A 13,449-nucleotide genomic window follows, 5' to 3' on the forward strand; every position below is an offset into this window, starting at 1 on the left:
GCCATGTTCACTGCAATTGGAGGGGGAGGTGCAGCAGGATGCCGGGAGACACCACTGCACCATGCCATCAAGTGAGGGATTTTTTTTTTTTCATTTTCTCCGGGTTGGCCTTCAGTAGAAGGTGGCAACCCTGTCCATAAATAGGAGTGATGTATAGAACAAAAAACAGGTACTTATATAAGGGCGGCGGAGGGAGAGTATATAAGAGATCCCCTAGTCTACAAGAAATGCTACTAAATCGAAGTCAATATTCAGCTCATTGGGGGACAAAGTTTGTCGTTTATAAATCCAACAGGCCTCACGCCTAGTAATCTGACTGAGCCTATTCCCCCTTCTTCAATTAGATGGGGGGGTCTCAATGGCCTGACATATTAGACCGACAGGACTTTGGTTATGATGTAGGAGGAAATGATGCGAAATACTAAGTGTAATAAGCCCTCTCTTAACGTTATACACGTGTTCGGAGATCCTCCTTTGGAAGGATCTACCAGTCCTCCCTCCATACTGTAAGCCACATGGGCATTGTAGAAGGTAAATAACAAATGTGGTTGTGATCATTCATATAAGAATTGATATTATTGATTTTCGAAGTAAAATTAGATTGAAATGTATTCTTGCTAGTACTAAACTTGAATGCTGTACATGTAGCACAAGCAAAACAAAGCCTTACTAGTATTGGTTGAAGCCGATTTAGAATGTTTAAGAGGACAGCTAGGAGCCCGTTTGGAAAAATTGGTTCATCACCTTGAACCTGTGGCAGTTTATTTAAGACATTACTGGAAGATCAGATATCTGTAAAGGGCAGGGGTGACCAACTACAGTTTTCAAGGGCCACCAACAAGTCAGCAGTTGACTGAGCCATTGATTGAGCCACCTGTGCTAAAGCAGAGATAGCCTAAAAAATGTATGTTGGTGGCCCTGAAAGACTGAAGTATGCCACTCCTGGCCTAGGGTATTTGCAGAAGAGCAGTAAACAAGACATGGAAAGAAATATATGAATATGTAAATCTTTGGTAAGCAAAACGATTGGTGCAGTGTTACAAGGGAAAGTCAGGGAAATATATTACTCTCTGTGAGACTCAGTTTCTCAAAGTTGTATTATATCTACTGAGCGCACAACACATTTCATTCCTACATTTATAATGATATAAAAAAGTACACTTTGCAATCAGATGGACTAAATGTATATATATGTTTTTGGTGTGTGTAACTTTCATTGAACTTTGATTTGCCTTTGGAGATGGCATGCAATTTGTTTTGTGGCAGTTATATAGGGCAAGATCTCATTGACCACAATTTGTCATAATAACGTGACCTTCGAATATAGTGGTTTTCTGGTCATCTGTTTGGTTTGAAAGTGGGTATAAGCAACGGCGTGGGAATTATTTATATGTCTCCTCTGAGGAATACTGATATGTTCTTAGTGAGCAACTCACATTTGTTTTAGAACATGAATCAATGCTTTTTGTTTTCTGCATCCACCTTTAAAACGTTCTATAAAAATGAAGTGATTTAGAAAAAGAAAAAAAAAAAGAAGAACATGAATCAATTTACTTTCCTGGCCAATTAGGTAACAGCAGAACAATCTCAAAATTTACAGCGGTTTGGGATAGATAGAACTTCCCCAAATATTTAGCCCGTGGGAGCATTTAACTGCTGCCCAGCCCCAGGTCACCCATACTGCCAATTAGTGCTTCACAGTTAGGAATAAGAGTTAGGAGGTAACAGGTCACAGCTATGTACTGTGCAAGAGGGTTTTCGAAGGTAATATCTGCAACTCTTGACACATGCAGTCAATCATTAATTTTATTGAGTCACCCACTTGGCAGCTGAAGAGAATAATTACATGGCATTTCATATCAGCGCAGAACTTTCTGAGTCTTGAATTTCCAGTGACCACTTATTAGTGGATTATAGACTCTCTAAACCAAGGGTGGCCAACTCCAGTCCTCAAGAGCCACCAACTGGTCAGGTTTTCAGGATATCCCAGTCAATGACTGAGCCACTGATTAAGCCACCTGTGCTGAAGCAGGGATATCCTGAAAACCTGACCAGTTGGTGGCCCTTGAAGACTGGAGTTGGCCACCCCTGCTTTAGACATTTACCGTCCTCTCAGTGCTGATCAGAACAGAGAGTGGAGACAGCAGCTACTTCCTTCCCTTTTCCTGCAGCAGAGCTGCTCAGTCCCTTTCCTGGCCCACCTACGCTTGGCATCAGCGAGTTCTGTTCTCTGCACCTTTCAGGCAGATTTGTGCTGAAATCACATTCAGTAAACGGCAACCTTCAAATTAAGTTGTATTCCAGTGTCATGTAAATAACCTTCCAATTTCAAGTGTCGTATAACCCAGGCCTTTATATTAGATCAATACATGTGTTCCTATCTGCACTTAGTACAGTATATAGGATTCATAACACTTTCCGTAAGATAGGGGTGCACTTTTTGATTACCCTTATTTTTTTTAAAACAGGACGAAGACATCCCTTGCCTGAAAATAAAATCCGAAATTACATCTACCAGCTTTGCAAATCCCTTGATCACATACACAGGTGGGTTAAAAATCTATCACACCTTTTATTTCCTAAAGAAATATATCTTGTTATACCGAATGAGTGCTTGCTTTGCAATACACTGTATACCCCATTGTATGTTGCAAAAATGAACCCTTCAGCACAGGCATTTGGTGTTTATATAAGCAGGAAATGGTTAGGCAGCTGAGGTTTTGTTACTTACCGCACAAACACTACAATATTGGTGTTCATGTAAAGTTGACCACGCATACTAAATTCTTTTTTTCTTTTTATTGCAATAGAAATGGGATCTTTCACCGAGATGTGAAACCAGAAAACATTTTAATAAAGGTGAGAAATATAAACGAAGTAGCCCTCGTGAAATGCAGTACACATATTGCAGGGGTTGCCAATTCCAGTCCTCAAGGGCCACCAACAGGTCAGGTTTTAAAGATATCCCTGCTTCAGCACAGATGGCTCAATCAGTGGCCGTTGAGGACTGGAGTTGGCTACCTCTGATGTACAGCAAGGCCCTGCTTTTCGGCGATCCGCTGACACGGCAGCACCGAGAAGGGGGCCACCATGTCTGCTCAGTGGTTGTGCATGCGCAGAACGGGGTGTTGCCGCCGGCGCGCATGCGCAGAACGTAGGTTGCGCATGCGCACAAGGGGGAAATTGCCGGTTTGCGCATGCACACAGCTGAAAATCGCCGGTTCCGCTTTCCGGCGATTTTCACTATACGACGGCCCCTTAGAACGGAACCCGTCATATGCCCGGGGCCCTGCTGTATTGAATTTTACTAGTAGGCAGAAAAGGATAGCGTGGATGCCAAAGATGGCTTAGTTATATCATGTATTTAAAATACATTGGTCTGGGTATATGGGTTGTGTTTTAGCTTAAGTTTATATTGTTCTCTACATGGATATGTGTAAATGTAGGCCTTATTTAGCATTGTTTGATTCCAGGCTTACAATGGCTCAGTACGGACACCAGTCTAGATTCTAAAAATCAAGCATGAGATCAGTTTTAATGTCAGCATTTTGTGCCTCTATTAACATGCACTAACGGAGTCTGATGGAAGAAAGTAAATTTAGCATACAAAATGGTTAACTTGGTTGTTGTGAAAGAGTACAAAGTCTGTTGTTCCATAGTCTGCTGAATGTGAATATGGGCTATTTGTTCAGGATGGATTGGTAGATTCTTCCAATAAAGAAGCATGCTTGTAAAAGCTCATGTTACCTCACAATGTAACAGCAAAACGCCCAGCTGAACTTATTTTAAATTGTACTATTTACAGTCGGCAGTTGCACTTGCAACTCAGTTAACATTTTTTTGAGCTGTATAAACTCAAATATTACTATCTTTTGTCTGCTTTGAGTAGTGGTAACATCAGTGATCTTAGACTTAAAAAGGTGGTATTGGGGTTACAGTTTCTACCGCTTCACAGCATGTGAATGTGACCTGGATCATTACCTAGTTTTCTGAGACACTCCTATACGCATTTCTTATTATAGAAAAGCATGAGTTGTTAAATCCAAATCATAACTCTTTTCAACAGAGAGATCTTGCTAGCGTGCTAATTAAACCATTTTCTATTCTAAAGGGTCCTGCCACGAGATAATTTAAGATGATAATGACCCACATAATATCCAAATGTTAAAAGTACAACAGTAATGATCTTTTTTTTTGTTGCAGCAAGACCTCTTAAAACTTGGAGATTTTGGGTCGTGTCGTAGTGTGTTTTCCAAGCAGCCATATACAGAATATATTTCAACCCGTTGGTATCGTGCGCCAGAGTGCCTTCTCACAGATGGTTATTACACCTACAAAATGGACATGTGGAGCGCTGGATGCGTTTTCTTTGAAATCGCAAGGTAAAATGTCACACTCATACTTTTTAAATCGTTTTTTCTTATCCTTTAAATCCCACAACCTAAGTGATCTCACACAGACTAATTTCTCTAAAGCTATTGTTTACCTTGGGAGGGGGCAATTTATCTGCGGCCCTGTCCGCTGCAGGACAATGATAAGAAAGATTCAATTCAATGCCATTGGGGCCTGCATGGTAGATTTGCATTAAGTATTATTTGTAGTTAATGATAGCCATTTGATACATCAATAGATGTGTGTATTTAAGATTTCTGTTGTCATATATAATATACCTGCTCTAGTGGAATAATTCTATATCTGCCAAAGGGGCTATTCGGGCAGTTATCAGCCAAAAATACCCATACACTTCAATGCGGATTTCGGGCTGAAAACCAGCCTGAATGTTTGTTATATAGAATTGACCCCTATTTACTGGTATATGCGAATGGTTGCACGTGACAATGTTTGGGGTAATGGGGACTTAAACAGAGATTATTTCCGGTTTATCAAAAACAATGCAATAAAAAAAAAATCTATGTTATACATGAAACAGTGGCACCGTATGAGACTACACAAGTTGTGGCCAGTAGTTACCACTTACTGAAAGAATGCCTTGGATTTGTTCACATAGCAGATGAAGTTTATTTTATCTTAACAACTGTATATTTATGCATGTGTGTGAATATTTTTGGGGGCTGGTGTAACGTTTCTTTAAACAGGGATATAATGTTTATACCTTCTGTAACCATTTCAAGTTTTGTTCAAAACTCAGTGGTGTCCAACTCCATCCCCGCCCCAAACAGGTCAGGTTTTCAGCATATCCCTGTGTCAGCACAGGTGGCTCAATCAGTCCCTGCTTTAGAGGCTCAGTCTTGACTGCTTCAGCACAGGTGGCTCAATCAGAGGCTCGGTCTTTGACTGAGCCACCTGTGCTGAAGCAGGGATAGCCTGAAAACCTGACCTGTTGGGGGGCTTGAGGACTGGAGTTGAGCACCCCTGTAATCCAACACTGGCCTTTGCATAGAATGTGCTAGTGCCAGAGCTGTTTTTTAGTGTCAGTACAGAATCAGCATTCCCATCTGACTGTGTCAACAGAAATAGCTTTAGCTGCAGTGACTTCTGAAAGCCAAACGTACATGTTTTTTCAGCAAAATAACTCCATAAATGGCAAGTATTACCATTTCCATTTTTAGCCTTCATCCTCTCTTTCCTGGATCAAACGAACTAGACCAAATATCCAAAATTCACGATGTCATAGGTACACCAGCTTCCGGGGTACTGAAAAAATTTAAACAGTAAGTCATTTTTATTTCTTCTTTCGTCTGCATTTAAAGAGACGATCACTGGTCTTAGGAAGTTTAAACTGAGAAGAAACCTCGTTTTTCTTTTTAACTAATCTGTTGCCTTTATATATAGATTAGACAAATGTATATTTTCAGTCCAGCTTTCTTCCTAGCATGTGTGCCTCGCCCAACTGTGCGAGAGCCTACAGAATGAGTACTTGCATATTAACATTGGAATAAAAATCAGGCCACATCTGGATGTGCAGATACATACTATATTAGAGCAATAATTGTATACAACAGTGGTTCCCAACTCGAGTCCTCAAGAATCCCTAACAAGCACAGGTGGCTCAGTCATTTTGATTGAGTCAACTGTGCTGAAGCAGGGATATCCTTAAAACCTGGACCTGGTCTGCCGGATGGAACAGTTGACGAGTATGGTCAATGACACCGGCACAAACTTTCTAAAAGTATGGGCTCCATGGTTAGCCCAATCAGATATACCAGGGGTAGATGCCACTACTATACTGCTTTGATAGTACGAAATGCATTCTCCTTGGATGGGCTGGTACTGACGATAGGCAACCACGAGACGGGTAGGGAGGACAGGAACCAAAATAGCTCATTGGAAAATTGGGCGATTAGAAATAGGATCGGATCCCTCACACTCAGGACCAGGTACAAAAGTCGCTTCGGTGGAGGCATTCAAGGCTGCAGGCCCCCCCCCCCCCCCATTTTTTACTGTGTGTAGTCCGGTATTGGGGTGTTGTAAGTCAGTATGGCTGGGGCCATAGAGGGGGGGGGAGCAGTGCGGAACCGCGCTGACGCCGAGGCTCGCCTGCTGAAGCTGTGCAATTTCATGCACATGCAGGCGAGCCAGCGGGCGCGATCGGGAGGCTGGGGGAGGCGGGGCAGTGACGTCGCTGGGCCAATCGCCCGTGACGCACTGACGTTACGTCATGGCACCGACACGTTGACGCTGCTTTGCGCTGATTGGATGTTTTCAGCCGACAGCGCGCTGAAAAACAGCTTGGCTGTCGGCTGAAAAATCCAACTCGTCAGCACGCCTGCGGACGCTCGCGTGAGCCCCCTCTAAAGACATCCTCATGGAGGATTCCGGGGCTCAGCACGGAGCGTCCGCACGGCTCAGCGCGGCTTGTCCTTCTATGGACGTGGCCTACGTCTTCCCAGTACGTCCAGTTACCATAGATTGTAATTAAAATAAGTGCTACAGATGCTGAATTACAAGACAATGTGTTGAAAGATCGTTGTATGCCTGTATCAAGCACTTAATAAAAAATTCTTTGTTGAAAAAAAAAAAATACCTGGACCTGCTGGTGGCCTGAGGGCTGGAGTTCGGCATCACTGTGAGCATTTAAAATTCCTTCTCATATAGGATCACCTAAATGAGAGATTCCCAACTCCAGTACTTAAGGACCACTACCAGTGCAGGTTTCAACAATACGCCTGCTTGAGCACAGGTGGTTGCCAAAATGATTGGACTACCTGTGTTAACGAGAGGATATCCTTAAAAACTGCACGATTAATGCTCTTTGAGGACTGACGTTGGGAACCTCTGGCTTAAATGTTAACTCGTCTCTGGAAAAAAAATAAGTTGATTTTTTTAACATTTGAAACGTGGTTTGATCCTATGCCATTGAAAGTATAGTCTTATTTCCTTCCTGGGGCAAACTAAAATGTTATTTAATTTTACATTATATGGGAACACAGTTTAGAACGTCAAAAAGAATGCTACCATTTTCAATGATATTTGTTTACTACAGGTCAAGAGCCATGAGTTTTGATTTCCCTTCCAAGAAAGGCACAGGAATAAATCGACTTTTACCCGGCATCTGCCCTGAAAGTGTATCCTTAATGTGTGCAATGTTAAAATACGATGCAGATGACAGATTCAGCGCCAACCAAGCTCTTCAGCATTCTTACTTTGCAGAACTCAGGTATATCGGGGTGTCTTTACCCTGCGTGCTTATTTTCAGGCTAGATGTAAACAACAACTAAATACACTTTTACAAAAAATACAAAAGAATTGCAAAACATGAATACAGTGTTTTGTAAGGTTCTTAAAAAGTTGTTAATTAATCAGTGTGGGTGTGTGTGTGTTACATTGGCAGGCTTTAGCTTTCTCAGAGTGGTCAATAAATCATTCTCCTAAATAAGGCATTTCTTTTTGTTCTGATATGGAATCTATACGTTTTCAGTATTTATGGTTGAATGTGTTAGCAACTCCCCAACTTTATCACAAAATACTGAAGAAGACATGAAACCCACAGGAATTTCAGCAATTAGATTGAAGCAACTGTTTCATGTTTTTATATCTTTTACATTTCCTATGCAGAGCAGTTAGGACCTAGTTAAAAACACAATTATAGGATGCTTACCTAATGCAGCCGTTAATGTTTATGAGTGATACAACCTGTTTAGGAGGGGAAATAAACATCCTGTATTTAATATAAATCTAACATTCTAATTTCTCACCATATAAAAAAGTACCAAGCCTTCAAAGTTCATCTGTGGTGGTTGCTCCAATTTGCATCCAACCTACCTCATCTACGTTGCAGTGGTGATTTAGATGGGTTTAACTGTTCTAATTATTTGAAGACTGTGATATCAAGTAGAAAACACTTTAAACAGAAGGTGGAGTTGAGTCACATTTGTGCTTAATATTGATGCATGGAAAGGGATAACTAGTATAATAAAACATGTATATCACGCCATATCTATATAGGGCAGAGGGGTGGACAATTCCAGTCCTCAAGGGCCACCAACAGGTCAGGTTTTGAGGATATCCCTGCTTCAGCACAAGTGGCTCACTGAGCCACCTGTGTTGAAGCAGGGATATCCTCAAAACCTGACTTGTTCGTGGTACTTGAGGACTGGAATGTGGCCACTCTTGATATAGAAAACAGCTACTAAAGGCAACAGAGGTCGTCAGGTATCTCTCCCTCTCACTAAAGCAAGAACAGGACAAATACTTACTTGGGCCAGGACCACTACCGCAGGTATGGTGGGGTGAAGAAAAAAGACTTTGTAGACCTGGCAAAATATTGGAGCGTCCTTACGTTATATTTCTCCATACATGAAGAAGCATGGAGAAGATATTCATAACAATATAACATGCTTATTTGACAGGTTGGTTTAACCCCCCTCCCCCCTGTAATCATTAAGTAGTTCTGCTCTCCAATCTGACATGTCTCTTTTCAGGGCACTAGAGAAACAAGCTCTGCACCATAAAATAGGACTAACAGAGAAGTCAAACACCGCAGGATCAATGAATTATTTGTTGCGCATTGCGGGGCAGGGTCGAAGGCAGGTAATTTTTCACATTTAATCAACGATTTTTCATATTTACGAGTCCTTCACGAGGGAAACGTAGTTCAACATATGCCGTTTTCAACATTTTCTTACACACAAGTCCATCCTTTCTCCTGTGTCCGCATCCGTTCAGCCCAAGGGTCTCTTGTTCTACTTATTACGAGTCTCTAATGTAAAGCAAGTGTATACAAATGATCTTTCGCTATCGTAATGTCAATCAGAGTGAATGCACTTTAACAAAGCAGCAAGTATACATGATTTGGGCCAGAAATGTCAAAATATGGTTGTTTAAAAAGGAAATCTAGATAAACAGAGACAGCCATCTTAAATGTGAATTTCAGAAAATAGAGATTTTACTTCAATTCAACTTTGTTCACTGTAGTAGAGTGCAGCAACTTAACGACTACAATGCACACAGTTGGACCCTATATTTGTTTGGATGGTTATTTAGGGAATGCATCTTTAATGGAGGAAAGAATGTGGGCAGCAAAATTAATTTGAAAAAGTCTATTCAAATTTTATTTCAAAGCAGACTATGAAGACAATAATAGAACCTGCAATTCGCCGTCATGGACCCACCTTCCCAGTGGAGCTGCCAAAACTTAATGCCCCTGGACTAACAAAGACAGTGTCCCACCCTGCTCTTAAGTTTCAGTCTATTTTCCCTACTCCTGGAAATAACGGAAAACTTCCAATGCTGCAAAGCATGAAGTACATTGGCACAAACAACAAGGTGAACCCAATAGCCCTTAATTTCACATTCCAAATATAAACAGGGTGTAAAATTCTGATGATCTATTGTTGTGTCAACAGTATGAAAACCAACAGGATGCGAAACCGTCTGTGAAGCCGTTCCAGTTACCTTCCCTGGAAAGGAAAGGCCACGGTGGGTTTTGACTTTAGACATATGCAAGATTATTACCCCATCTACGAACTATGAGAAACCCACAAGCATAACCCTGGCCTGCCAGAATATGGAAAGAGACAGACGGTGCCTTTCATTTGGGGAATGTGCCAGGCAAAAGAATCCACAAACACAACATTTTTTGTTGCTTTTCCAATAGATATATTTTCTATATATATTCAGCGCTGATTATTTCTATCAAGTCAAATGCACTTTACATTGAAAAAAAAAAAAATGTACATATACAGTATTTTGTGTTCAAATTTCAGCCTGTGCTATTTAACCAGTGATTCATATTTTTTTTTACTTGTTACAGATACTGCTATATTGATCATTTTTATATTTTGATGTTTTATATTAAATATCAACATGGAAGTGGTATAGTGTCATGATATGTTACCGTACAGATACCAGTAATTCTGATTCAATTCATTTCTCCTTTCTGGGTGCAATGCATCTTTTTGTAGGTTTCGCTCACCTATTATACCTTTGTGCACCGTGTCTCCACTTCCCTTTTTTAGTGAGCCTTGGGAAATCCACCATTCTTTTGCCATATACCAAACCATTTGAGCGCCGAATAATGTTCATATATGGCAGGGGGTGGCCAACTCCAGTCCTCAAGGGCAACCACCAGGTCGGGTTTTAAGGCTATTCCTGTTTCAGCACAGGTGGCTCAGTCATCAACTGAGCCACGGATTGAACCACCTTTGCTGAACCAGGGCTATCCTTAAAACCTGACCTGTTGGTGGCCCTTGAAGACTGGAGTTGGCCACCCCCTGCCATATATGAACATTATTTGTCGCTCAAATGGTTTGAATAAGTAGTGTGTAACCCCCAGCACTAATAAAATCTCCGGTCACCTTTATCTTGTAATGAAATATGCATGAGAAATGGGAACATCTTGACAATGTATGCAGCATCGTCCGCCTACAGGTTAGATGCAAGTTTAGGGTCATTTTTTCAAGTCCTACTGTACCTAGGTAATTCAAATGTAAACAAAACCCCCAAAAACTTTACTCCGTATTACTGACTTGATTGATGCTTCCATGTGAATACTACTTGGAATGTATCAGAATAGCAGATCAACATTAAATGTGTTTCTCAAAGTATGGCAGTAATCGGATTTGAACAGAAAATCTTTAGATTTATAGATTCTTTGATTTAAAGGCGGCAACTAGGGTTGCGTTTTTATTTTGATTGTATGTTAAAGCTGCAGTTCAAGCTGTCGTTTTTTCCCATTCAATATGTGTATCAATACAATCTACACACTGACAAGTGATTAGCTAAGTTGCTGATCGATCAGTTCTCCTGTAATCAATCGCTGAAATTCGGCTGGGGGTGCACTAAATGCATCCTGGGTAATCTACTGCACTGACAGCCAAAAGGTCAGTGAGGAAGATCATGTGACCAGGCACACTAGATTCAATTGGTTCATTGTTAGAGAGGGCAGGGCTCAAAATGCTGATGCTGTTACAAAAGGGGAAGGGGATGTGACTATGTGGTTGCTATAGGAACAAATGCTTGTTACATTAAAATACATTCAAAATGTCTTTAAAATTGTTTTTTTTTTTTTTTTTAATAAATGCTACAAGTATTTTCTCATAGTACAGAACTGATTTAACAAAAAAACATGCAGGCTGTTGCTTGAACTGCAGCTTTAATTGAACTACAGAGTCTCCCAAGATGAACAGCCAAACTTTGAGCTCTTCCTGAGATTTCATTGAGTTTCCTAGACACGAGTTCTAATCCAAGAGACTCAAACTTAAGAGAACTGTGGTTCAGCTCCAGGACACACTGGTCAAACTATTTAGCTGCCATGATCAGCCTTTGCTTAATGTCTTATAAAAATGTCATGATAATGGTCAGGGTCTTTTTTTATAGAATAAAAACGACATCTCCACAACCAAAAGGGTAAAACAAAATGGACTTTGGGGAGTTGCTCCTTTAAAAAAATAATAATTCTCAAGGTCACATTTCTGTGATTTACATATCAAGTCAGAAACTAAATTGCATGTTACCAGATAAACTACGAACGGTTTAATCTTCATGGCCACCTCTGACTAATCTATTGACTCGCTGAAGGAAATGTTAAAACTATATCAAATACAAACACAATTCATTGTTAAAATGTACTGGTCAGGTTTATGAAGCATTGGAGATGAACAAAGACAAATGCCAGGTAATCAGAAAAGCCAACCAGACCAAACATTTAAAAAAGCTCCCGAAAGGAGATTAAAGCAGCAATACATTCAAATTCCTGTGTGTTTGTTTTATTAATCAGTTGTGCAGTATTAGATAGTATTTACTGTATTCCTCCCTCCACCCACCTTTTAGTTTCAATGTACAGTATTAAGCTTCCTTGAATTTCTATAGTAACCATTTGGAAAAGCACTTCCTCTTTTGAAATAGGCGGCCATACTGTGAACTGGTGGAAGCAGGATCTTCACCGATCGGTCACGGGAGAACAGATCCCTCTGCAGCTTAGGTAATGACATTTCCTTTTAAAAAAAAAGTAAGCAAATGCTGCATCTATTTTTAAAAAATAATACAGGCAGTCCTCGCTATCCAACGTTTCACTTTACAACAAATGGCATATCCAACACTTTAAAATGCGACCCCATCTGACATTTTTCGACGCCGGAATGCATTTTCCGACGCTAACCAGCACTAATTAACATGGGACTCACTTTACAACGGTTTCACTATCCAACGCTACTTCCAGAACGGATTCCGTTGGATAACCAAGGACTGCCTGTAATGAACGCAAACCACTTTTTGCTTTGGAAGGCTGTTAGGATTTGGTTACAAAGGCAACAGAAACTTGTCCAGAGATATTTTAGCACAATAGCTCAAATTCTAGTCTTTTGAAATATATAATAAAAAAATAAAAAAAAAGGGTTTGCAGAAGGTAGTGCCCAAAAGCTCGGACCATGAATGTATCCAGTAAGTATGCAACACGAGACTTCGGTCTTCAGTGGAAAACATCCCATTTTCCTTGTCTGTGTGATGATTTTATGTAAATCTAAAACAAAATGTGACCTTTAAGATTTACATTATGGTTGCATGATATAGTACAGGAGTGGTCCTACGTTTGAGGATATCCCAGCTTTGATGGCCACCTGTGCTGCAGCAGGTATATCCTTAAAACCTGATGGTGCCCCTTGACTGGAATTGGCCACTCTGCTATAGTACATATTAGCAACCAAGAAACTGAAGACATACGGAATATTTCTCCCCCTTTAATTTAGGCTTGGGGGCATATTTATGAAGAATGAGAACATTATGACTGTCCATATTTCCAATAATATGGAAATTGGCCAATTGAAATTTATAAAAATTGAATTAGGAAACGTTAATTTTATTGCATTTAAAGAGTAAAAATGTTAGCTAACTTTTCACAGCATAAAAATCAGACTAGTTAGAATGGTCTGATAAATTTGAATAACATTCAAATGGCAGTGTGTACTAGTGTACGAAGTTACAAACAGGAAGCACCGCAAAATCTGATCTAACCAAGTAAAACAAAGACTGCATATTCAAGACTTTAATATT

At 40.4% G+C, this 13,449-nt stretch overlaps 1 protein-coding gene across 8 annotated transcripts in view; it reads left to right on the plus strand.

Annotated features, from left to right (window-relative positions):
- Positions 1–13,449, plus strand: part of MOK (MOK protein kinase) — a 33,195-nt gene that overhangs the window by 6,905 nt on the left and 12,841 nt on the right. For 3 of the 8 annotated variants that reach the window (XM_075615040.1, XM_075615044.1, XM_075615046.1), the window contains exons 5-13: positions 2,469–2,547; positions 2,811–2,859; positions 4,204–4,382; positions 5,571–5,672; positions 7,445–7,618; positions 8,883–8,991; positions 9,523–9,726; positions 9,807–9,879; positions 12,271–12,382. In XM_075615040.1, coding sequence (XP_075471155.1) covers positions 2,469–2,547; positions 2,811–2,859; positions 4,204–4,382; positions 5,571–5,672; positions 7,445–7,618; positions 8,883–8,991; positions 9,523–9,726; positions 9,807–9,879; positions 12,271–12,382 — 1,081 coding nt within the window. The remainder of the gene's footprint in view (positions 1–2,468; positions 2,548–2,810; positions 2,860–4,203; positions 4,383–5,570; positions 5,673–7,444; positions 7,619–8,882; positions 8,992–9,522; positions 9,727–9,806; positions 9,880–12,270; positions 12,383–13,449) is intronic. The other 5 variants (XM_075615042.1, XM_075615045.1, XM_075615043.1 and 2 more) reach the window with 3 other exon arrangements.

Source organism: Ascaphus truei, chromosome 9 (genome assembly GCF_040206685.1).
Source record: "Ascaphus truei isolate aAscTru1 chromosome 9, aAscTru1.hap1, whole genome shotgun sequence".
Lineage (NCBI taxonomy): Eukaryota > Metazoa > Chordata > Amphibia > Anura > Ascaphidae > Ascaphus > Ascaphus truei.